A 26,173-nucleotide genomic window follows, 5' to 3' on the forward strand; every position below is an offset into this window, starting at 1 on the left:
AAATATGAGGTGATTCGTTTGTTTGACTCATAATAACTGGAGTTTATAAAATTTAATTTTTTTATGAATTAAATAAAAATACAAAATTTTCAAAAAAGTTATTATAAATGCATACTTCCACCAAAGCAAGATCATGAAGCGATTAATTATTTTTCTAAAAAAACAATACATTGTTGAAAGAAATGTTTATTAGAAATATAGTTTTATGGTAGGTGTATAATTAATGAATCTATTGGGTTTGAAGCATGCAATGCCAAAATAGGGAAGCTTCAAAAGCGAGGGTGGATGTTTCATTACTCCAACAATATCTGTTTCTTCCCGTGCCCTTTCCTCCACTCTACCCACCATTCCTTTCACTCTATTCTACAATTTCTATTGGACTATTCTCTCTCTCTTCCCTTTCTCTCTATATAACCCACACTCACCAATTTACTTCGATTACTTTTTTGCATGCTCATGTTCATCGCAACTTTACATCTGCCCTGGTGAGATACTGAATTCCTTCTCTTTTTTTTTTTGTAATTGAAAATGTGTTTTTGAAATATATACAGTTATTTCATGTCATAATACTGACACTGATAGGTCGAGTAATAATTTGAAAAAATGAATTAATTGCGTAATCAAGGTGTGAGTATAGTGTTGGTATCTGACACATGTTGGACACTGACAGATCTTTGATCAGAGGATCCGGTGTTACTGAGTGTCATACCCATAATTGATTGTGAAATTGGAATTCATTGCATTTAAACTTATGAAATTTCCATTTACATTTCATGTTTTTTTTTCTTCTTCTTTAATACTAATTGGTAGCTTTTGTGTGGTTAATTTGTTAGGGAAAATGAGAAGAGCTTGAAAAGTTGAACTTTTTGGTTGATTTGAACTTGGGTTTGTGATGGAGTTTCCACAAGTTTCATGTTATGCAACTATGAGAGTTTGTAGCTTTTTGTTGCTCCTAATAATACTAGTGAAGAGTGATGTTGCATATTCTGCTTCTAATTATTTGATTGGTGTTGGAAGCTATGATATTACGGGTCCTGCAGCTGATGTTAACATGATGGGGTATGCTAACGCAGGACAGATTGCATCTGGGGTTCACTTCAGGTTAAGGTCTCGTGCTTTTATTGTTGGTGACCCAAAGGGTAAACGTGTCGTGTTTGTTAATCTTGATGCCTGCATGGCTTCTCAGATAGTTACTATCAAAGTTCTTGAGAGGCTTAAAGCAAGGTACCGTTATTAATACCTAATCTTCTCTCAAGATTTTACCGTAATAGTTTGTTACTTTTAGAGTTGCTTGTAGAAATTTCAAAAGATTTTTGTATAGGTAAATGTTAGTATATTAGTTGTTATGTTGGTATTTTCTCCTTCACTAGGGTTTGAGCCTGAACCTCGATCCTTTAATTTCTCCAATTTCTTCAACATTTAGCTCAAACCAGTTGAGTTACCCAACTCTCCATGAATTACAATAGATTGACTGTAAAGGAGATTTTCTATAGTTTCTGTTAGTAGTATAGTTGCTAATGCTTTGAGTTAGTTTATTTAATTTAATCTCAAGTGACATACATTAGACCCATTAATAATGCTAGGTAAAAATGTTTACAGCAAACCGATAATAAGTGACATTTTCAGAATTGGATTCCATGCATTCACGCAATCACTTATCTTAGTTGTTTGATGAAGATTGGGTGGCTCATATTCCATGTTATATATTATAGCTGATTTGGTGAAGTAGAATATGAGCCATCTGATCTTCATCCAACAACCGTTATCCCAGGTCTGTGTGACTTCACGATTCTCTTGATGCATGGAATTTGGGTCCAACCTTTTCCGAATTATGTTATTGTGGGAGTTCTGTAGTATTGCATTGCCCTTTTTTTACATGTCTTATATCACACTTTATTTTGACAGATATGGTGACATATATACAGAAAATAATGTAGCTATTAGTGGAATTCACACTCATGCTGGTCCTGGGGGTTATCTCCAATATGTTGTGTATATTGTAACATCTCTTGGATTCGTTCGTCAGTCATTTGATGTCATTGTTGATGGCATCGAGAAAAGCATTGTCCAGGCCCATGAAAATCTCCGCCCAGGATCAATTTTTGTCAACAAGGGTAAGGAACGACTTAGAATTCCCTCCTTTCCCCTTTCTCCCTTAGGTACTTATACACAGACGCAAGCATGAAAAAACGAATGGATAACTTCAGTTCTATTTATAATTACTGAAGTTTTGCATACTGTTAAAGCATGTCAGAAAATGATGAAAATCTATAGGAAGCAAGCTGCTCAGTTTTTGTTTTACATTTTGGGTTCAATTGTCTGTGATGTCTGCATTCTTTAACTTTTGTTGTTTTTTTCATAATCTTTGTGTAAGAGATGAAGAAAATAAAGGAATTATATATGAATGGAACTTGCACATGTTCACTTAAACAACCACATAAGAAAATGGTGCAGCAATCTTGATTCCAGCATGATTAATGCGACGCAACTTTAAAAAAAAAGAAAGAAAAGCATCAATTTGATTTCTCCACTTGCATCTATTTTTTGAGACACCCTGAACAAATAAACAAAGACAAGAAAAATGTGTCACAAGGTGCATAAGTAATGCAAACTTTCTCCCTCCTTTTGGTGATATACTTATAAATATGTTATCTTCATCTCGCAGGAGAGATTTTAGATGCTGGTGTTAATCGCAGTCCTAGTGCTTATCTCAACAACCCTGCTACAGAGAGAAGCAAATACAACTATAATGTCGATAAAGAAATGTCTCTTTTGAAGTTTGTTGATGATGAATGGGGTCCTGTGGGAAGCTTTAATTGGTTTGCTACACATGGGACTTCAATGAGTCGCACAAACTCATTAGTTAGTGGGGATAATAAGGGGGCTGCTGCGCGATTTATGGAAGACTGGTTTGAGCGAAAAGGTGCTGTAAGAACAGATTCTGTTGAATTTGAAAAGGATGGCTTACCTCGAAGAATTTCAAATATAATTCCCAGTCTTCCTGATAATCGTAAGCTTTTTTATGCATTTGGCTGCAATTCTTCAGTCTTGCTTTTATAATAAATGAATTATATTTTCTTATCTCACTTAAAATTTATTGATACAGACCATGAATTACTGGAACTTGCCGCCTCATTCCAATCTCCTCCTGGTAGCCCGGCAACCAAAACTTCAAGTGTTGCTAGACGTGTGAGAGGTGTCCTTAGGCAGGCTGACAAACCTAGATTTGTATCTGCATTTTGTCAATCAAATTGTGGTGATGTTAGTCCAAATGTACTTGGAGCCTTTTGTACAGACACTGGACTACCTTGTGACTTCAATCACAGCACATGTGGAGGGAAGAATGAGTTATGCTATGGCCGAGGACCTGGGTAATTATTTATTGCATGCTCAGTTTTTCTGTAGTTTTTACAAATTTCATAAGTTTGTGTGATTACTAACTGAATCAAGCATTTATAGCATAAAGACTTATTATATAAGTGCTTATGTTTAAGCTATTTCTAAAACAAACGATCAAATAAAGTTAAACTATACGACATATAAGCTATAAGTTGTAGTTGTAAAAAGAAAAAAACTATAAGTTGTCTTCATAAGCGCTCCTGGAGAGCGTATGGAAGTAAGCTAAAAACAACTTATGAAGATATCATAAGCTGATTCTGTAAGGTCTCCCAAACAGTTACTCAAGAGTTTATGCTAGTAGATAAGTTCAAATAAGTAGATCCAAACAGTCTCTAAATTGCCTCTTGTAACTAATATTGCAGTTACCCAGATGAATTTGAAAGTACACGTATTATTGGGGAGAGACAGTTTAATAAAGCAGTGGAGCTATTTAATGGAGCATCCGAACAGATTAAAGGAAAGGTAGATTTTCGACATGCCTACATTGATTTCTCCCAGCTCGAGGTAAATGTTTCTAGCACAGGAGCTTCTAAGCTAGTAAAGACATGTCCAGCTGCAATGGGATTTGGATTTGCTGCTGGAACAACTGATGGGCCTGGAGCATTTGATTTTAAGCAAGGCGATGATCAGGTAATCACTGATTATATATCTTATGCTTACGCATTATTCTAGAATTGTATTCTTAAATATCTTTTGAAGTTTATGCTTACTTGTTTTTAATTTTGTCAGGGTAATCCATTCTGGAAACTGGTCCGCAACTTACTGAAAACGCCAGACCAGGAACAGATAGATTGTCAATACCCAAAGCCTATTTTGCTTGATACCGGTGAAATGAAGCTTCCATATGATTGGGCAGTAAGTTACTCATTTATGCAGAATATTATGTCTTATACTGTCTCCAGGCTCAGTTAAGTTATGGTTGATTAGGAAAAAAATATGTCAATTTTAACAGATTATTCACTTCCCTCAGAGCATTGCAAACTTGATCTTCTTGGCTTGTCCTACTATACATTCTCAGTTATTATGCATTTTTTCCAAGACCTGTATTTGATGTTTTCTGGTGACTTCCATATGATAACACTGTCTCCAATTTTTCGTGCTGGACAATATAATTTGCGATAAAATTTACTTATTTAGCTTTCTTCTGTTTGCAGCCTTCAATACTTCCAATCCAGATCCTCCGAATTGGGCAGTTTGTTATTCTTAGTGTACCAGGAGGTATATTACTCATAATTTCTTGTAATGGTGTTGCTTTTGAATTTCTGTTCTCTGCATTCTAAAATGCCAAGTTTCAACTATCAATGACCTTGGTCTAATGAGAAAAGTAGTATTGTAAACCAAATGTAATGAAAATGGACATATCATACAGTCTCAGCCGTTGAACGTCAGTGTTTGTGAGATAATCCAAGTTGGCCTATGTATTTCTTTGGGTGCTTCATGCTTGTTGTAATTGTTTCAATTCTAACAGAATTTACAACAATGGCTGGGAGGCGGCTTCGCGATGCCGTGAAGACAGTGCTAAGTGGTGACAAAAGCTTCGGTAGCGACATTCATGTTGTTATAGCAGGGTTGACCAATACTTATTCACAATATGTGACCACATACGAGGAGTACGAGGTGCAAAGATATGAGGTTAGTTGTAACTTTTATGGAAAGTGACATTGATGTCTCGACAAACATCATAGTCACAGACTTTTTTTACAACCCTGTCACGATAACAATTTTTCTTGTATAATAACCATTATGTGCAACTTTTTAACTTCATTTTTCATGTTGTCAGGGTGCGTCCACGCTGTATGGTCCACACACACTGAGTGCATACATTCAAGAATTCAAGAAGCTCGCACGCGCTCTCATCAGTGGTCAGCCCGTAGAACCAGGCCCACAACCCCCTGACCTCTTGAACAAGCAAATAAGCTTACTAACACCGGTAGTGATGGATAGAACCCCTCTTGGTGTAAACTTTGGAGATTGTAGCTCTGATGTACAAAAAAATTCCACCTTTAAGAGAGGTGACACAGTTTCGGTTACTTTTTGGTCTGCTTGCCCTCGAAATGACCTTATGACTGAAGGTACATTTTCTCTGGTGGAACATCTCCAAGGAAAGGATACTTGGGTTCCTGCTTACGATGACGATGATTTCTGCGTGCGCTTCATCTGGTCAAGGCCTTCTAAACTCAGTTCTCATAGTAAAGCCAGAATAGAATGGAGGATTCCACAGGATGTAGCTCCTGGTGTATACAGAATAAAACATTTTGGGGCTTCAAAGGGTTTATTAGGGTCAATTCATCACTTTACCGGTTCATCTAGTGCATTTGTAGTAGCACACTAAAGGAAAGGGAGACACATCGATTCACTCTACACGTTTAATGGTCTTAAAAAAGTTACTATTACTATATAATTTGGGATTTGTTGTACTAATGCCTCCCAGAATACTTAATTAAATCAAGGTTGATTCGACAACATGTCCTTTGTTATCCATTATTCTTTATCTGCTGTGCCTCATTTTATTTTGTTAATGTTAGACCTAAGAGTAGTGAAATTATGTGCATGTTTCAATTCATTTTAATAGAGATACCATAAAATTGATTTCTACACATTTGAATTCATTTTGCAAGATATAGAAGTGTTTTAGAATGCCATAAAATTGATTTTTACGGGTTTGAGTGTTTAGTTTCCATCAAAATGAAAGCAATCCTAGACTTAAAATTGATTTTAACTTAAAAAATAATATTTCATGAAAAAAATAATTTTAACCTCAAATCCCAAGCCCATTTTTTTTAAGAAACAGAAATGAAAGAAGACAAGAAAAGGAAAACAAAACTAGGAACGTGGGCGAGGTTGTAGTCTGAGGATGCTCAATGTTTTGCAAATAATTAAATAACTAAAAATTATTGATTCAGAAATCTATTTAAAAATTCTCAAATAATTAATTTAAATTTCTTTGAAAAAAAATGATAGTACCTATAGAATAACTAAAACTTAAATGACTAGTGTTGAGTTTGACGAAAAACAGTAAAATACATAGTTAGCCGAAATATAGAAGTAAAACAGAGAAACAAATTCATAAAAAAAATAAAAAAAATAAATACAAACAGCAAAACAACTATGCATTATACAATTCTAAAAAAAAAGAAAAAAGAATTATACCAAAAAAAAAAAAAAAGATACAGATACTACAATACGACGACGTTGAATGAGGAAGTGTTTTGCACACACTGAATCGCAGTGGAAGAGAGGAAGCAACAAGTAACATTGAATTCATCTGAAGTCTCAGCTGTGATAGTGTGAAAAAAGAAGAAGAAGAAGAAACAGTTAGAAATGTCAGTTCAAGAATATCTCGATAAATACACGCTTTCCCGTAAACTCGAAGATGCCGTCAATGCCGCCGTTAGAGCCAAAACCACCGATCCCGTTCTCTTCATCGTATATCATTTCACTCCTATCTCTTTTTTAATTATATCGCAATTTCTTAACATTGATTTTAATTTTTTATTTATCAAATCTACAGTCGAATCACATGAAAAAGGGAGTTCAATCCGTTATCACCAAAGTGAAAGCGAGACAAATCCTTGATAGCAGAGGAATTCCAACCGTCGAAGTCGATTTGTATACTAACAAATCCATGTTTCGTGCTTCCGTTCCCTCCGGTAACTCCACTGGCATGTAAGCCTTTTTCCTCTTTTTATTTATTTATTTATTTATTCCTTTTTTATTTTCAATCACAAATCATTATCATTCGTATAGATTCATTCCAATTCAATTTGGTTTTAGTTGATAAATAAACTCTGAGTTTGTTTGGATTGCTTTATTTAAGCTTATCTACTGGCATAAGGACTTGTGAGTCTGTTAAAGAGGACTTGTGAGTCTGTTAAAGAGAGCTTATGAAAACAAGTTGTTTTTAGCTAATTTTTATAAGCTATCCAAGATAGCTTATATAAAAACAGTATGACTTTATTTTACTTTGTGTTATAAAATAAGCTTATACATAAGTGCTTATGCTATAAACTGTTTTTAGCTATTTCTCTTATAAAATGTTTTCATGAGTTATACTGGAGAACTTATAGAAATAAAATGAAAACAACTTATGGACATGTCATAAGCTGTTAACATAAATTTTCCCAATTAGTATCATAAGTATTTTTGCCAATAGATAAGCTCAAATAAGTCAATCTAAACAGAGCCTGAGTTTTCTACATTGTTGCCCTATACAGTTGATTTTCTGATTGGGCTCAGCACTCTGCTCCTGTTGGTGTTTTTATTTTGTTGCTAGCAAGTTGATAATTTTTATTGATCAATTGTTGAATCGGATTAACATTGACTGTTTGGGTTGAGGATTCATTTCAGGTATGAGGCTGTTGAGTTACGGGATGGGGACAAAGGTGTGTATCTAGGAAATGGTGTTGCTAAAGCTGTTAAAAATATAAATGAGAAAATATCTGAGGCATTGATCGGTATGGATCCAACACTGCAGTCCCAGATTGATCATGCTATGATAGACCTGGATAAAACAGAGAAGAAGGTATTTTAACATTTTTCTGCTGGGTGAGGCGAACACAAGTTATTTTGTTTGTTGAAAGTCAAAATCATACTGCATAGCGTTATGTCAATGCTTCTTTTATGTCACATTGTAAGATGAATTTGGCAACTGAGTAGGGGGAAAAAACTAACCCCACCCAATGGAATAAGTCTTGTTTGTTGTTTCCTCTCTTGCTCTTGTACATGATAGGAGTTTTAGCATTCTTTAGTTTTAGTGATGGATTCAACACAGATTATCAAAATGAACATTTTGTTTCTGTTTCAGGATAGTAAAAGACATCTATCTGAGATATTTAGTTATGACACATAGTTATGATACATTTAAGTGGTGGGTAATTAATATTAAAAACTTTGCAAATTTTATTATTATAACATTGATCCGTAATACAATTGGGATAATGCTTGATTCTTACTCAGTAGTTTTGTTCTCTGTATATTTTCACTGTTCTATTCTATATCCATTTGGTTTTCATATCTTCAATAATGTGCATACATGGGTTAGTAGGATAATTTTTCCGGCTGTTAAAATGACGGATTCAAAAAGGATACTATAAAGTAGGATTTGCATTTCTGTAAGATGGGATTTCGTAACTATATATTTTATATTGATTCACGTTAAAATATATCTGTTTTCATCCACAATATCAAGTGATTGCTTACCTTACATCTGTTTTCATCCGGTGAGCTTGGTGAAGGTAGTCCGTGTCACTGTTTTGTTTCTGATTGTTGTTTGCAGGGGGAACTTGGAGCAAATGCTATATTAGCTGTGTCCATTGCTGCATGTAAAGCTGGGGCTGCTGAAAAGGAAGTATGGCAACTTGTCATTTGTTGTTTTTATTAAGTTCATTTAAAGTTTAATCTGGAAATAAGTAGATTTGTTCTGTCAAGTGATCATGAATATAAAAACAAAATATCAGGTTCCACTGTACAAGCACATTGCTGACCTGTCTGGAAAAACCAACCCAATGCTTCCCGTTCCTGCCTTTACTGTTATAAGTGGTGGGAAACATGCTGGAAATAATCTGGCCATTCAGGTATAGTTTCTAATTCTCTTGCTGCTTGATTTCTCAGATATTCTCGTTAGTGTTTCAGTAATCTTACATCTATTATTTCCTATGAAGATACTTACAAACAATGAAATCAAATGCAAAAATATTTATATGATATAGTAGTTCGTGGTTCACACACTTCTGTTGTAACTAACATTTAGTCAATTCTTTGTTGTTTAACTTAATAGAATTTGACTATTGTATTTGATTCTGTTCTTAATCTGACCTTTTATTGTCAATAGATATAGTATCTATAAAGCTGTGTTTCCCCTGATGCTTCATAGTGATTTAAATTATTTCAATTGTGAAAACTTTCTTATATTATTCTTATTAGGAAATCATGATTCTTCCGATTGGAGCAAGCAGATTTGAGGAAGCACTGCGAATGGGCTCTGAGACCTATCATCATTTAAAGGTGATTTTTCCTTTTTATTTTCACAATCCTTTTTTTTCTCTTTCAGTTTTTGTTTTCTATGGTTAGATATATTTTCTCACAATCTCAAGCTTTGTAATGCTCCCATGCTAGAACAATTCAAGTTTAATTGTGTTGCTGTTCAGCTCTCTTACAATGACTTAGATCCTATGCTGTTATTGCCTTTACTTTTGGTGCTGCTTACAGTTCTATGGCCTTAATATTTCGTTTTAATAGCTTATAAGCAATCCAATCTGTCTCTCAGCCCGTATCTATATATTCGGTGTTGGAGCAAATAATCCTAACAGGCACTTGGAGATATCTTGTTTATGCTGATACAATTATTTGTATTGTTCGTGACAAAAGGGCAGGCTGTTATTACAGAAAAATGTGGGGCACATAACTGTAATGTTGGTGAAGATGGTGGCTTTGCTCCTAATGTCTCCAGGCAAGCTTTTTATGTTAAACTCTTTGGATTTGTACAGCTTTTTAAAATTCTTTACTTTTAAATGAATGATATGAAAAGGACAAAATATGTTTTAGGAGAAAGGAAAGAAAAAAAACTCCAAAACTGCTTTATACAGTATTATCTAATATGATGAGAGTCAATAATGAAGCTGGTTGGTAATTTTTATTTTTTTATTTTTTTATTATTTCTTTTACTGTCTGATTTGTTGGATATATAATATCTGTTGTCTCTAGAAATATATAATTATATGCTATGGGAAGAAAGGAACTCCTTTTGTTTTAGGATTCTTAATTTAACTTGCTTTAAGGAAACTATTGAACTACTGCATGTTATAATTACAGAGTATTATTCTACATGATGAATGCTGTTTAGAGTAGAAAAGTGTTTAAAATTACAGCAACATAAAACATGCTTAATTGATTCAAAAGAGTTTGTGCTTAATGTTTAGAACAAGTTAAGAGTGATAGGTCATTATTTGAAGGAGAGTATGCTAAGACTTAATTACTCTCGAGAAAGTATTCTCTAATTTAATATATTGGAGTGGATTGTATGAAATCCGTGTTTGGGTAATGTTGTATTACTAAGTATATTTTCATTCTAAAATGATTGCTTTTATTGATGTTGTGATATAATCTTATTTCTACTTCTGAGCTGACTCTTTAAAATATCATCAGTTTTAGAGAAGCCCTGGATCTTGTAAAGGAGGCCATTAGTAGAACCGGTTATAATGATAAAATAAAGATAGCACTTGATGTCGCTGCTACAAATTTTTGTATAGGTAATTATCTGCTTTTAGATTCTTGAGAAGATGGAAATTGTTGATTCTTGCTCACTCTATCATTGCTTATTGCTCTTATAATGAGAAACTGTGTTACAACGGTTTTATGAACTGTTTTACATCATCATTTGCAAAAGTTAAAAGCAGTTTATTTCACTTTGCTGTCATTGCAAAAAAGTTTAGACTAGCTTAGTGCATGTTTGGTTTTGCGTTGGGAGTGGCGGCTCACCGTGATTTTGCCAATCCCACTACAAAACCAAACATACACTTATAGTTGTAAAAGTAGCAATCTTATTTGTTAAAAATAGTGCTATGAAATCCGAAGTCTACCACTAATTCTGAATCTGGTTATATTTGTGTTACCTGGTATGTGTAATGACTTTTTTTTGGGTGTGTGTGTTTGATTTGGAGTTATTTTTGGTTTGCATACAGTTCAAAATTTAGAGAGAGATAATTAAGGTTTGGAAGTGTAAGAGATAAATGGAAGGTAAAAAGGTTGTAGGTTGAGGCACAATGTGTAATGGTTATGGACTTCAACCTTTAGAGCTTGTCATTGACAAGCGTGGTTGACTTATTATCACATTTAATTTCATCATTAGTATTATGCTTGAGTAGTTTTTTTTAAAAAAAAAACTGTTTGAGTAGTTAATTATATGGAAACTAGTAAAGTATTTTGCCATTTTATTCTTTTAATTTTAACACCTTTCTTATGCGAGGCATCTCTCACCTCAAGGTGTTAATTAACCTCTAGTGCTTTTTGGCACCTTTTATCTTTCCTCCTTAACCAGTTTATGCTGTTCTATGTGCATGCTTTATCCCGGAAATAGGTAAAAGATATGATCTGGACTTTCAATCTCCGCAAAAGTCAGGACAGAATTTTAAGTCAGCAGAGGATTTGATAGAGTTGTACCAGGAACTATGTGCTGGTAAATTGGTCTATCTTACCCCTTCTTACTGTGGTTGTTATAAATTATTTAAGCTTTACTACATGTTTATTTTTTATCTTTCTGAATTTGTAGAATACCCAGTTGTATCAATAGAAGATCCATTTGACAAGGAAGATTGGGAACATATCAAGTATATCTCAAGTCTTGGAATTTGCCAGGTATTATTTGTTGCAAAATTATATATTTTATTGGAATTTGTCAGTTTTACTCCATTCCTTTAAGGTTTCCACACTCTAACCTCAGAATTTTTTATGTTTTTTTTTTGTATTTTATGAAATTATTAATCTTTTTTCTCTTATACCCTTGACAGTTCATTTTTCTATTGCGCTGATTTCTATCTCTGCTATAAATAGTTAGGGGTTATAATAGACAAGATAATAGTCAATATAACATTGAAATTTGAATATGACAGATAAATAATAAAAAATTGGTACTTAAAAAGAAATAGAGGGAGTATTTGTTAAGCAGTTATTAATTTGTTGGAATTAATGAGCATTGAATCTTTCCTAGTTAATCTGTGCAGCCAAAGGTTGATGTTCTTAAGTAGGCATTACTGTTTTAGAGATTACGGGGTACTTCAATGAAAATTAATAACATACAGATTGTTAGTGTAGGAATGCCTTGTTGATACATTAGCAGGTTATTTAGGAAAGGGAGGAAAAAACTGTAATACAAAATCTTTTTGTCACATATGGTGGTTGAACATTACATTGGTTAATTATATGTTACCCCTGACTTTGAGATGTTTTGTCAATTTATTGGCTACTAATTGGAGCTTTTGATGATATGATTTCCTTTCGTGTGATGTGAGTGATTCTTCAGGTAGTAGGCGATGATCTCTTGATGTCAAATCCAAAGCGCATTGAGAGAGCAATAACCGAGACTGCTTGTAATGCTCTTCTTCTTAAGGTAACTGAATATTGTTACATGAACCTTCAACGGGTTCTTTGTCTAAGTCTAATAACAAATTTAATCTTATCTCTCAATTTGTTTTAACTTGAAGAGGATTTCTGTTTTGAATAATAAATGTTAAATTTATTTGTTGATGTCTGATGGAATGTAAACTATCCTGTTTTACAATTAAAGTTGAGGCATTGGATATCTACAAACTTTGGAAAAGGTTGCTTTTTCATGCAAATACAAAATCACAAGTTACAAAACTAGTTTATATTAAAGAGAATAATATAAGATCACAAGTAACAAAGTTAGTCTAATTTATATGAAAGAGAAAAATATAAACGTAGATTGCCTGTAGTTTAGTTATGCCGCTGTATTTGCACTTTTTTTCCCGCTATTTCATCTGGGAGGGTATTTTGATCCTCTTTTGTACTTCTATTTTGTTGAAGAAAAGAAACAGGAAAATGTGATTGTTTCCCATTCATTGCAATCCAGGTCAACCAAGTTGGAACAGTTACAGAGGTAATTGAAGTGGTGAAGCAGGCAAAGGAAGCACATTGGGGAGTGGTGACGTCTCACAGATGTGGAGAAACTGTAGACTCTTTCATAGCTGATTTATCTGTTGGCCTTGCTGTTGGTCAGATTAAAGCAGGAGCTCCTTGCAGAGGAGAACGTTTAGAAAAGTACAACCAGGTCTCTTTCCGGTTCTTATTCTGATGGTTTTACTGCATGGTTATAGATTATGGCTGATTCAAAAATATTTAAAAACCATATTTTTAAATTAAAACTCAACCGCGAGAAAATGACGACAGTTTTCTGTAATTGGTGATATTTTCAGTGTTGGTGGGTTTCAAATCGTGATTTGAGGGGACTTGTGTGTGTTTTTGAGAACATTTCCAGTCCGCTTTTTGTGTGTTTTTAGGATTTATTGGCATGGCACACTGTCTATTCCTCAAGTATACTTTTCTTTTTTCATTAAACAAAAATCGGAGATTGCATCATGCCCAAACATAACTTAGCCCATGCCGAGTTATTTTATGTAGCGATATAAGTTGATGTTTTTGTCTACATACTCTTGTTTGTAAAATATCACCAGTCTATTGCAGGCAGTCATATTTTACATATATGCAAAGCATATTTCTTCTTTTCTTTTTCAAGTGAAGGTAAAGTATAACAATGAACTGAAATTTGATACAGTTACTTAGGATTGAGGAGGAGCTTGGAGATCAAGCAGTTTATGCTGGTGAAGATTGGAGGCAGTAAGAATGAACAATTTCTTCAGGTTGATTTTTTTAGATGTTTTTTTAGTTTGGTACACGAATGAGGTTGAAGTTCAAGGTACAATATTTGTAAACTTTTACGATGTAATTTTTGTTTACCAAACTTTTACGATGTAATTTTTGCCTCAATTGCACCATTAGGTTTTAGGGACTGTTTGAACGAGAATTTAGGAATATACATATGCATGATACAGTGTGGCCTGCTTATATTCATCAATTGTTGTGCACAGAAATTAATACTCGATATGACACTGAAAATTGTGGATGATTTCAAATCAAAATTTGTTTATGCAAGTGATATTGGTTATAGTTATCCAGTTTTGACAATGGTCATATTTACTAGTACAACTGCAACATACGTCATTGCTCGAAGAGTTCACATTGAATAATCTCGAGATGGTGGCAATTGGGGTTAAGTGGTCCAGAAATAAAATCCTTGACTGTACATGCAAAATGACAGAATACAACATAAAATGATTTGGTCTGTACATGCAAAATGATTTGGATACTATCTCTGCATCTTACATTTTTTTATAGAAAAAATATAATTATTATGGAAATATTATCCATTAAGACCTTGATTACATAAGAGTAGTATTTATTAAGACTACTTAGATGAGATTGTAAAAGTATCCTTCAACTTAATTAAAGGTCATAGATTTATATTTAGTTTTGAAAATACAGCATCTTCAAAGAAAAGTTTTATTATTCATCGTGGTCCTATTTGAATTGAACGATAATACTCGATTCACATTAAAAAAAAAAAAAATAATAAGCGTAAATTTTATTTATTATATTTGGTTTTTTATGTGTGCTATATTAAGAAATCATAGAACAATATAAAACAAAATCATAAAACATTGACACAGTAAAATTCTATATATTTTAAATTATATTTTCTTTCAATTGATTTTTTTTACCTGTTTTAACTCACAATTTATTCATTATTTTAAAAAGTTTGATATTGATAGTTCTGATAAAATTATGTTTTATCTACAAGTGTTTAATCAACCATGGTAATTTTTTTTTTAAATGAGTTTAATTTTAATGTAATTTGTTTTGTTACATTCTTCATCAATCACAAATAATAATCTTATAAATTATATGTGATTTTCAGATATTACGATTGAGTCTAATATTTATAGCAATGTGACAATTTATAATTAATTATTACTCTAAAAATTAGTTTTATAAAAAATTATGTTCCAAAAATTATTGTGGTAAGTTATTATGTTGTGATATATATATATAAATATGAAGAAAATAAATACCATAAATTATTAACATTACTTATTTTAGCTTTTAACCAATCAACATTAAGATTTTTTCTCCATAATAAAATCACTTTATTATAGTAACAATTGATGCTTAAGAATTTTAAAAATATTTGATAATTTTTTAAGAAAATATAGAATCTAGTTGTCAATAAATTATAGAATCTCAACTATAATTTTCTATTTTTAGATTTATTTTTTAAAAAACACACTCTCAGAAACAAAGACTACCCTCTCTCTATTAACGTCTCCGTTCTGTTCCGATGGTTAAACGTCGGCGATTGCAACGTATGTCTCTTCCCCGACGGTAGTTTCTCTGACAGTGGTTTTATATCTTTTTGTGGAATCTTTTTTCACTTTCGAAACGGTTGTGTTGTAAGTAAGTATTGTTCATTATCTGTTAACTCTATTATTAGCTTTTATTTTTTGCATTCTTTTATCTCTTTTTGTACGTGCTTTTCAGTCTATATAACTTTTCTTTTTGTAAATAATATTCTCCTTGTAAAGTGTATGTTTGGTTTTGCTGTCGTTAGAACCGACAATTAATCTTTGCAACTAAATTTTGAATAGTAAAATTTCTTTTCAAATATTATCTAAATTTTGAGTTCTAGTATGTGTGTATTTTATGAGCCTATTTTATGAATAGAATTGTTTTTATGGATATAATTGTAGTAGTTGTATTATCATTGTTGAAATGTATATTTGAGTTTAATTTGAGAATGTGAAATGTTATTTGTACATTTTTTCTTGTTACATGAATTAACATAACTGGATGATATGAATGATATTTATCATGTAGATTGGTAAGCGTAGATTGCACCGTATAGAAACTAAAATTTATTTTACCAATTTTTTTAATTAATAAAATTGCATTTTTTTAAATTATTGATCCAATTTTTAAGATTAGAATATGATATCTAAAATTTTTAATACGACCTTGGCGGTAATAATCACACAATCATGGTGATTCGCAGTAATTTTGCAATTTCACTGTGAAACTAAACATAACATGCACTAGTTAGTGAGAACCATTGAGTATTTACAATTTAATTTACGTGTAAACTATCAATTATGGTTGTTTGTAAAATTTTGTTAACTTATCTAAGCTGGTATATTGAATTTCATAATATTTTCATATTCAGCTCCATTTTGTATTTGCCATGTTATAAATAATTTAATTAAACACTTATTATGTAAATATTTATTTATAAGCTATTTCTATAACAAAAAATAAAATAAATTGAACTGTTTTCAGGTAAATTATAAGTTGTTTTCAGAAGCTATTTTGGAGACCTTATAGAAATAATCTGAAAACAATTTATGGACATATCATAGCTTGTTTTCACTAGCTTCTCCAAAAACAATCTCAAAAGTAAGTATGTCATGAGATAAACTCAAATAAATCAAAGCCAACAAAACTTATTTTTGTGATGATCAAGGTTTTTGGGATCATCCCTCCACTAATTTAATTTTAATGGTTCCTTTTGTTGTATTTGCAGCTACTATTACCAAGCATGTCTGATCAGAAAGTGGATTTCAATTTGAAAGTTATTTCTCCCAACATTGGAGCCAATAGCACTACAAGAAATGGTGGAATCACAACTAGCACTGACCTTGTTGAAATCAATCTCTTCTTATTTGTAAAGATTGTCAGAGCCACAAATTTGTTTGGACATTATGGCTACAACAATTGTGATCCTTATGTGGAGATCATAGCTGGGAGCTTTCAAGGTAAAACCTTGTGCTTCCGCGGCACCTCAGACCCTGAATGGAACCAAGTCTTTGCTCTTGAGAAAGGTCTAATTCAAACTGAAGAGATAACAACTGTTGAGATTCTTGTGAAGGATAATTTTCTTAGGTATGATCAATATATAGGTAAGATTTCATTGAATATTTCTGATATTTCTACAAGGTTTCCAACTGATAGTGCACTAGCACCACAATGGTGTCAATTAGAGGATCCAAATGGGAGAAAATGCAGGGCAGGACTTATGATATCTTGTTGGATAGGAACTCAAGCTGATGAATCATTTCATGAAGCTTGGCATTTACAATTAAGTGATGTGCCAACTGGTGTTCAAAATACTCTCAATACTTGCTCAAGGATATACCTTATGCCTAGGGTATGGTGTCTTAGAGTTACTTTGATTCAAATTGAAGAACTGATTTTCGACGTCGAGGGCCCATCTCAAATTTTCATCCGGGCTACTCTTGGGAATTGGACTTTCACTAGTAAGTTGGCAAATATCGATGATGGAAACACGATATGGAACGAAGAAGTTATTCTCTTTGCTGTGTCAGAACCGTTTGATCAAATATTGAGTTTGAGTGTGGAGCAAGGTACATTGAGAAGGCACAAGAGTTTAGGGACATGTGTTTTTCCTGTGAAGAATTCAGACATGATGTCCCCTCCGTCTACTAAAACTGTTGCCGTTATGAAAAACGAAGGATTTGTTGTTGGTAAGCTTAGTACGACGCTCTATTTGGACGGCAGGTATCATATGTTTGATGAGGATCCACGCTATAGCAGTGATGTGAATCCAACATCTAATATGCTTTGGAGACAGAGCATCGGAGTTTTTGAGATGGGGATATTGAATGCTACCGGACTTCCAGCGATGAAATCGCCTGGCCGTACTGATGCATATTGTGTGGCTAAATATGGCTCGAAATGGATTCGGTCAAGAACTGTTGTTAATAGTCTTTCTCCAAAGTGGAATGAACAATACTCTTGGGATGTTTATGATCCATGTACATTTATCACAGTTTGTGTGTTTGATAATAATCACTTAGAGGAAGGAAATATAGCTGCAGGAGCAATGGATACAAGGATAGGGAAGGTGAGAATTCGTCTTTCGGAAATGGGAATCAATAGAATTTATATCTATTCTTATCCACTTGTTGAACTTCAACCTTCTGGGTTGAAAAGGATGGGAGAAATTCAATTGGCTTTCAAGTTTACTTGTCCAGATATGTTTAATATGTGTATGATGTACACGTTACCGATGCTTCCGGGACAACATTTCTCCGATCCGCTATCTCCGACTCAGTTCTTTGGATTAAGGAGACAAACTATCATGCTTGTGTTGTCAAAAATGAGCAAAGCTGAACCACCATTGAGAAGAGAGGTTATTGATTATATGTTAGATTCGCGCGAAATCGTGTGGAGTATGAGGAGATGTAGAGCAGATTTTGAAAGGATTAATGTCTTTGTAAGTTGGTTGGTTGGTATATGCAATCAATTCAATGAGATATGCAAGTGGACAAATCCTATTTCAACAATAATAATTTGGTTGGTGTTCCTTATTGTGATAATCTACCCTCAAAATTTGATGCCAGCAATGTTTTCCTGTCTTATCCTGCATGTGTTACAGCAACTTGAAAGGAAGCCAAAAACACTGTCACATGTAGATTTGCATTTGTCTCATGTTCATACAGCAAGTATAGATGAACTAGAAGAAGAGTTTGATCCAATGCCGTCAAAATTCGGGGATGTCATCATGCGGAATAGGTACGATCGGTTAAGAGTTGCGGCTGGGAAATATGTAACATTGATGGGTGAGTTTGCAACTAGAATGGAGAGATTGCAATCTCTTTTGAGTTGGCATGATTCAATAGCTACAATGTTGGCTATGATTTTGTGTTTGATAATTGGTATTGTTACTTTGATTGTTCCTTTTCAAGGTCTTGTCTTTGTTTGGTTGCTTTATTTGTTAAGGCATCCAATATTTCGTTCACCATTTCCTCCATTTTATGAAAATTGGCTTAGAAGGATGCCTTCAAAATTAGATAGCATGATATGAAATTGCAACTCTGTCTCTTTTTTTTATTGGTAAGGAGCCAACATTTATGTAGATGCAATTTGCATAGTTTTGTGATTAATATTTTATTTAATTTTATTATCTCATTACTAATAATCAATTGATACTTTGGGCTTCATGTTTTTTATTTGTTGCGATGCTTCTAAATGATATCATTATATTTGATATTCTTTTATGTTTTGATTTTGAATCATATCATGTTCCCATTGAACCGATAAATTTAAAAAAATTCTATTCAAATAAATAAATAAAATAAAAATTAGCAAGTTAAATTTTGCGTTATTTGCCTTAGTTTTTTGTGTAATTTAATTTGTTAGAGGAGGAGTTTTCTTCCACTACTTGTTTTATTTTATTAATTACGACTCTATATCAAGCTTATGGTAACTAATCTTGAAGTATATATACAACTTATTTCCCTTCATTTCAGAACAATGAAAATGAACCCTCCTATCTATAGTATTGAGCATTTTTACTCTCATCTTCTATACATTACTAATACCTAACATGGGTCAAAGATGAATGGAACATGGATTTTTTTTGAGAAGATCTTATATATTTTGGCATAAAACAAAGTATTTAATGCACACCTATGGTGCATAGACATGGCAAGGAAACGGGACGGGTTTTGACTTCTCCATCCCACACTCAACTAATTGGAGAAAATCTGTCCGCTTCAAATTAGTCGGAGAAAATGGTGTCATTTCTTGTCGTGTGTGAAATTCGAGTCTTCATAAAAAATATATTTTTATACAGAGAAGAGATCATAATTTATAATATATAAAAAAATACTTTCAAAAATGACAATAAATAAATGCTCAAGTTAAATATGTTTTAATGCAGCATAAATACTTATCACCACAAAAAAATTAAGTTGCGTTTGCCGGGAGTCGAACCCGGGTCTATTGCTTGGAAGGCAATTATCCTAACCGTTGGACTACAAACGCCTGCTTGGAATTATCATTGTTTTAATCCAATTCATATTATTTTCTTATGCACCTTTATATGATATGTCATAATTATTCAATCATATATTTAGACAGGTCATAATTCCATCATTAAAAATTATAAGATGTCTAGCATATTTTTGTCAATCCATCCTAAAAAAAATGCCATGTAATTCAACAAACTTTGTTGCTTCTACAAATGCTAAAGCTCTAGAACTTTTTCATTGTTAATCCAACCATGAATAAATAAAAGTACCAAATTTGAAAATCCCAACCCAACTTTTTCAAGTGCAAGTTACCTATCCTGATTAAAATTTAGTTACTCATATTATATTTATGTTTGAAAATCATTAGCATTATTTATTATGTATTCGATAAAATTGGATCAAATCAATCTCAACCAAAATCAATAAAGAAAAAAAAAACCAGGTACTATACAACAACTCTTAGTATTATTAGATGAAGAAATAAACAAGACAAATGCATGGGAATGACAATTGAAGTGTCTGTCAACGGTGTACATTCAACCAAATAAAATATTGTTTTCACTGTCCTCTGTCCCTCAAATTAAAAAGAACGGTGCAAAATCATTAAATCGTTTTGGAAAAAAATAAAAATAAAATAAAAAAACCCTTTGATTGAGTGATGAGTCTCCCCCACCTATTACAAACTCATACATTCCACTTGCACTTCCACATCAATCACACAAAAATGTTCCTTGTCCTTTATTAAACGACAAATTTCACATGAAAAATCAAATATAATACGACAAGTTTTAGTAAATCATAAAAATCAAATATTAACATAATATATCGCTATTTTGATCTCTTGAAACAATGCCTACAAAATATTTCAATATACAGCTATATGTCAAAAATTATTTGTGTGTGAAATATCACGACCATGATTTTGTTTTTGTTGATTAAAAAGAAATAAAAAGTTGACCAATTCTTCTTTTTGACCAAAAACATATGTGCAATTATATTAATAAACTAATCAAATTTTTCGTGATGCATTTTTGCTAGCAAACTTCATGACATTCAACATTTCAGTTAAATATATCAAAACTACATAATGTATTTTTATGGTATTTTTTTGTTAGTAATTTTGAGAACTAATTTGATTAATAAAATACACACATGAATACCAAATTATTCCCTAAAGATATATATATATATATGCACGAAGATTTTATCCACTAAAATAACATTTTCTTTACTCAACTTAAAAAAAGACATAGTGCCTATATTTTTTTATAAAGCAAATGCTAACAAATGTCTTAAACGTATATTTGTTAGTGATTTAAATATATAAATATATATGACATTTTTTTATAATTTATATATATTTAACAACTATATTTGAGGCAACAATAAATCACCATTATAAGTAATTCATCTTAGACTAATGTTTAAAACTATCTGAAACTCTAGCAACAAAAAAATGATATTTTTTAAATTATAAATTAACAATTATCTTGATATTTAAAGTTTAGACACTTACTCAATAAATTATAACTCAATTAAATCAAAAAAAAAATATGTATCTCAAAAATTAATTAATCTACACCAACTAAATTGTTGTCTCAACCACAAAAATAAAAATAGCCGTTAATTTATATTATTTTAAAAGCATTATTATTCACCATGAAAATTTCAAGTCACTTTTAAGATATTGTGAAAATAACTATTTACTCAAAGTTAATATCTTGTGAAGTCTATGGTTCATAAGTACAACATAACATAGACTCTTGTGAACCACACACTCATATATCACAACACAACACATACACCCAAATTGTGTGCAATGGCTTCTTCTATGGCTGCTATAGGTGTTGTCAAAGTGCCACATTCTTCTTCTTCTTCTTCTTCTTCATCAAATGTAGCAAACAAAGCCATTCAACAAAGCAACCTCTCATTCTCATCATCACACCTCTCAGGCGACAAGATTGTAACACTTTCAGGTGCAGGAAGAGGAAGGTGCACCCGCAAGCATGTGATTGTTACTCCAAAGGCTGTTTCTGATTCACAGAACTCACAAACTTGCCTTGATCCAGACGCTAGCAGAGTGAGTTTATCTCATTTGCTTTGCTTTTTCTTCCATTTTCAAAATGCTTAATTTTCAATCATATATTCATTATCTCAATGTATTAAAAAATGGGTCTTTTTAATTTGATGTTGGGGCCTAGTAATTAGTATTTAAATTTGCTTGATATATGTATTAAAATATGATTTAGTATTCTTTTATGTTTGGTAGTTGTTTGGATCCCAAATTGATAATTGAATTTGATGAAATTGTGAATGAAATGTGATGATGATGATGTTGATGTTGATGTTGAATTTTTAGAGTGTACTTGGGATTATACTTGGAGGTGGTGCTGGTACTCGTCTTTATCCACTCACCAAGAAGAGAGCAAAACCAGCTGTTCCTCTTGGAGCTAACTATAGACTAATTGATATTCCTGTTAGTAACTGTCTCAATAGCAACATATCAAAGATTTATGTTCTTACTCAATTCAATTCTGCTTCCCTCAATCGACATCTTTCTCGTGCTTATGCAAGCAATTTGGGTGGCTACAAAAATGAAGGTTTTGTTGAAGTTCTTGCTGCTCAGCAGAGTCCTGAGAATCCTAATTGGTTTCAGGTATAACACTTCCTTCACTCTATTTTCAGATAGTTTTTTTTGTCTTTATGTTTTTCGTTTTTGAATCGCTTGGTTTTTTTAGATACTTAAATGTTAGTTGTCAGTATGTTATGTATGTTAGTAGTCAGGGTTTGAACCTTGAACCTCTTTCGTGTGTGTTAGCTCAACCACATGAATTTTGATGTGTTATGTTCGTCTTGGAAATTTAGTACTTTTTCAATTAAAATGTGTCTCAAGTTGTTATCATTTCTTGATGGCCTTTGAAAGCTATGTTTGGATTCACATTTGGACATGGAAATTGTGAAGCTACAATTAGTAGTCGCGCGTTTAGACTCACTCTTTGTGAAGTGTTAATTGATATGGCAATTGCAGGGTACTGCAGATGCTGTGAGGCAATATTTATGGCTTTTTGAAGAGCATAATGTTTTGGAGTTCTTAATTCTAGCTGGCGACCATTTATATCGAATGGATTATGAGAAATTTATCCAAGCACATAGGGAAACTGATGCTGATATCACAGTTGCTGCATTGCCAATGGATGAAAAGCGTGCAACTGCTTTCGGTCTAATGAAGATCGATGAAGAAGGACGCATAATTGAATTTGCTGAAAAGCCAAAAGGAGATCAGTTGAACGCTATGAAAGTGAGAGTCCATATAAAATGCCATATTTCTTCATTTCTACCTAAATAATTGCTTAAAAAAGTTACTACTTGTCTATTAGGTTGATACTACCATTTTGGGTCTTGATGATGAAAGAGCAAAGGAAATGCCTTTTATTGCTAGCATGGGAATATATGTTATCAGTAAAAATGTGATGTTAGACTTACTTAGCGACAAGTTTCCCGGTGCAAATGACTTCGGAAGCGAAGTGATTCCGGGTGCTACTTCCATTGGAATGAGAGTATGTGCTCCTTCTACTTGTAGGCTGCAATTTCTAAGAATATTGAAATGCAGTGATAATTTATGAGTTATAATCTTGCTATCATAGGTGCAAGCTTACTTATATGATGGTTACTGGGAAGATATTGGTACTATTGAAGCTTTCTATAATGCAAATCTTGGAATTACCAAAAAGCCTGTGCCTGATTTCAGGTAAATAAATAAACAGTCTATTGCTATGATATTGTGAATGTATTCAATGGTTATGATGTTTATGGATATTGATTGCAGTTTCTATGATCGTTCGTCTCCTATTTACACGCAGCCACGATATTTGCCTCCATCTAAGATGCTTGATGCCGATATCACTGATAGTGTTATCGGCGAAGGATGCGTGATTAAGGTAAACTTTTACCTTCTTCTATATCTGTTTAACGAATGCGAGAAACTAACCTTGCATTTCATTTTTTTTGGTTCCTTAGAATTGTAAAATTTTTCATTCTGTGATCGGGCTGCGATCTTGCATATCAGAAGGTGCGATCATCGAAGATACTTTGTTAATGGGGGCAGATTATTACGAGGTAAAATGCATTCATTCATTTGCTTGCGAAGCAAGTTACTACAAGATTGGGTAATCCTAACTGCAACATTAATTTTTCTGATTTTCAGACTGATGCTGATAAGAGATTTTTGGCTGCTAAAGGCAGTGTTCCGATTGGTATTGGCAGAAACTCACATATCAAAAGAGCAATTGTCGACAAGAATGCTCGAATCGGAGAAAATGTTAAGGTTATTATATACACTTTCATCCCTTATTTATGTAAACATGTTATTATATCACAGTTTTTTGAAATCTAACGTAGTTTTTCAATTCTCAGATAATTAACAGTGACAATGTTCAAGAAGCTGCAAGAGAAACAGATGGTTATTTCATTAAAAGTGGGATCGTCACAGTAATCAAGGATGCTTTAATTCCTAGTGGAACTGTCATCTAGAAGACTAAAATTTCATATTTTGTATCCTAATGTGAGAGAGCTTGTTTTCAATGTGAAGGGTTTAAATAGTTCTGTTTCCACATCTATCATATATATGCATGCAGCATGATATATTTATTTTTTATGATAGTTGCTTGTAAATAATAGCAGAAGAGAGGACTCTCTTTTTTTATTAGTCATGTTGTAACTATAATCAATTGAATAAAAGTTGTTTTAGTGTATGTTTGCTTTTACGTTTGTACCATAACAAATGCATGTCCATATTATTGCCCTATTTTGTAGCTTATGTAGATTCACTGTAGAAATGCATTGAAATGCTAGAATTAGACTTCTAATGCAGATCCAAATAAGTGCTTCCCTACAATATGGTTTTGCAACTATTATGATAAAAAAAGAGTTTTCTTAGTGCTACTTCCACTTATATCTCTCACCTTCTCAATACACTTAAAAAGGTTATTTTATCTTTTTTACTATACATAAAAATAAAAAAATTAGAATAGAAAATTTTCGGAAAAGGAAATTTCAGATATTTAAATATTTTCGAAATAGAATAGTAAATTTCAAAAAAGTGTCATTATTTTAAAGTAAAATTATAAATTTTTGAAATTTTCATATTTTTCAAAATATAAAATTATGTTTTCGAAATTTTCAAAAAATTATGTTTCAAGTTTTTGAAAGTTCTAAAACAAAACTGATGAAGGTAGCGTTGAAAATTTCAAATTAATTCAAACTTTCAAACTTTTTTGATTAGTTTGAAACATTAAAAACATAATTTCCAATTTAAAAAAAAAATCAAAAGTTTCAAACAATAAGAAATTTCTTAAATAGGAAATTCCATAAATATGAAAACTTAGATAAAATTTACAACAAAATTTACATTACAAAAATTTACATAAAATTTCAAATTTTTAAAACTTTTGAAATTTTCATCTTTTTCGAAATGTAAAATTACGTATCGAATATTTAGTTTTCGAAAAAATCTATGTTTAAAATTTTTTGAAATTTTTGTTACATGCGAAATTTTCAAAAATATTTTATAAATACAATAAATTATATTTTGAAAATTATAAATTAATTAAAAAAATAAAACAATTTTTTAAGAGTATTAGAGAGTTGGAGGTATAAGTAGCAGGTAACAAGTAAAAAACTCAACAACAAAAAAATGTTTGAGGTGTTTTGGGCTTTCGGGCTGTGTATAAAATAGATATAAGTGAATTTATCCTCCGTCTTGAGTTTTCAAAAGTCTCTCATGTTTGTCCTGATTAATCAATTTGAATTTACTTTTTTTTGTTGAAGTACGCTTACCAATTTAGACTTGTATTGAAGAATATAGAAAGAGAAGAAATTGTCTAAATATATGTTGCATATCATGATGAAATAAAACTTGATTGTTTTGTTTTGGGCTTTTGGGCCGTGTATAACAGTGTGCCAATCACCAGAATGTTAGCTTTTGTATCCCCCAATTAAACTTGTATCTCCTCAATTTGTTAAAAACCCAATTTTATCCTTAATAAATTCATTCACATGAGTGGTAAAAAAAAATTACTCCAAAATCTCACCCCTCAACGAAATTTTCGGTAGGTTTAATTTTGGCAACTAAATTTCCGGTAGTTATTTGTAATACCGGAAATTTGATCAAAGAAATTTCCGGTAGTTACATTTTCAATACCGGATTTTTGAAATTTTCGGAAGCTACCGAAAATTTCAATTTTTAAAAAAATCCGGTAATGTGCTATCCAATCTGAAATAAAGATAAATATCCTTCAATCTGTTTGGTTGCAGGCAATGTATTATCTCTAAGATAGTCATATAACACAACAAGTGCAGCTGGTCCCCATGCCCATTTA

At 32.2% G+C, this 26,173-nt stretch overlaps 4 protein-coding genes and 1 non-coding gene across 6 annotated transcripts; 4 read left to right on the plus strand and 1 right to left on the minus strand.

Annotated features, from left to right (window-relative positions):
• The first annotated feature begins 346 nt into the window (after positions 1-346).
• Positions 347-5,864, plus strand: LOC101499331 (neutral ceramidase 1-like). Its single transcript, XM_004491498.4, has 10 exons — positions 347-485; positions 834-1,224; positions 1,906-2,114; positions 2,666-3,010; positions 3,107-3,371; positions 3,762-4,029; positions 4,129-4,254; positions 4,554-4,617; positions 4,868-5,031; positions 5,180-5,864. Exons 2-10 carry the CDS (start codon positions 893-895, stop codon positions 5,729-5,731), a joined length of 2,325 nt encoding a protein of 774 aa, XP_004491555.1. The 5' UTR covers positions 347-485; positions 834-892; the 3' UTR covers positions 5,732-5,864.
• Positions 5,865-6,585: 721 nt separating this feature from the next.
• LOC101499647 (cytosolic enolase 3) lies at positions 6,586-14,083 on the plus strand. Its single transcript, XM_004491499.4, has 13 exons — positions 6,586-6,825; positions 6,911-7,065; positions 7,747-7,921; positions 8,675-8,746; positions 8,856-8,972; positions 9,322-9,402; positions 9,771-9,847; positions 10,543-10,646; positions 11,474-11,572; positions 11,666-11,751; positions 12,416-12,502; positions 12,986-13,183; positions 13,688-14,083. The coding sequence occupies exons 1-13, from the start codon at positions 6,721-6,723 to the stop codon at positions 13,751-13,753; spliced, it is 1,422 nt and encodes a 473-aa protein (XP_004491556.1). The 5' UTR covers positions 6,586-6,720; the 3' UTR covers positions 13,754-14,083.
• Positions 14,084-15,259: 1,176 nt separating this feature from the next.
• On the plus strand, positions 15,260-18,977 carry LOC101499951 (FT-interacting protein 4-like). 2 transcript variants are annotated; one of them, XM_004491500.4, is made up of 2 exons: positions 15,260-15,423; positions 16,544-18,977. In XM_004491500.4, exon 2 carries the CDS (start codon positions 16,559-16,561, stop codon positions 18,845-18,847), a length of 2,289 nt encoding a protein of 762 aa, XP_004491557.1. In that variant the 5' UTR covers positions 15,260-15,423; positions 16,544-16,558; the 3' UTR covers positions 18,848-18,977. The 2 variants fall into 2 exon arrangements, with proteins under 2 accessions (XP_004491557.1, XP_073221144.1); XM_073365043.1 differs by lacking the exon at positions 15,260-15,423 and adding an exon at positions 16,282-16,416.
• Positions 18,978-19,737: 760 nt separating this feature from the next.
• Positions 19,738-19,809, minus strand: TRNAG-UCC (transfer RNA glycine (anticodon UCC)). The gene has a single exon. It is a non-coding gene; the product is annotated as a tRNA-Gly (tRNA).
• Positions 19,810-21,549: 1,740 nt separating this feature from the next.
• On the plus strand, positions 21,550-24,548 carry AGPS2 (ADP-glucose pyrophosphorylase small subunit CagpS2). Its single transcript, NM_001365296.1, has 9 exons — positions 21,550-21,876; positions 22,156-22,452; positions 22,825-23,094; positions 23,174-23,353; positions 23,441-23,544; positions 23,623-23,734; positions 23,814-23,912; positions 24,001-24,120; positions 24,210-24,548. The coding sequence occupies exons 1-9, from the start codon at positions 21,616-21,618 to the stop codon at positions 24,324-24,326; spliced, it is 1,560 nt and encodes a 519-aa protein (NP_001352225.1). The 5' UTR covers positions 21,550-21,615; the 3' UTR covers positions 24,327-24,548.
• Positions 24,549-26,173: the final 1,625 nt, after the last annotated feature.

The sequence above is a fragment of the Cicer arietinum genome, chromosome 2, assembly GCF_000331145.2.
Source record: "Cicer arietinum cultivar CDC Frontier isolate Library 1 chromosome 2, Cicar.CDCFrontier_v2.0, whole genome shotgun sequence".
In the NCBI taxonomy this organism is placed as follows: domain Eukaryota; kingdom Viridiplantae; phylum Streptophyta; class Magnoliopsida; order Fabales; family Fabaceae; genus Cicer; species Cicer arietinum.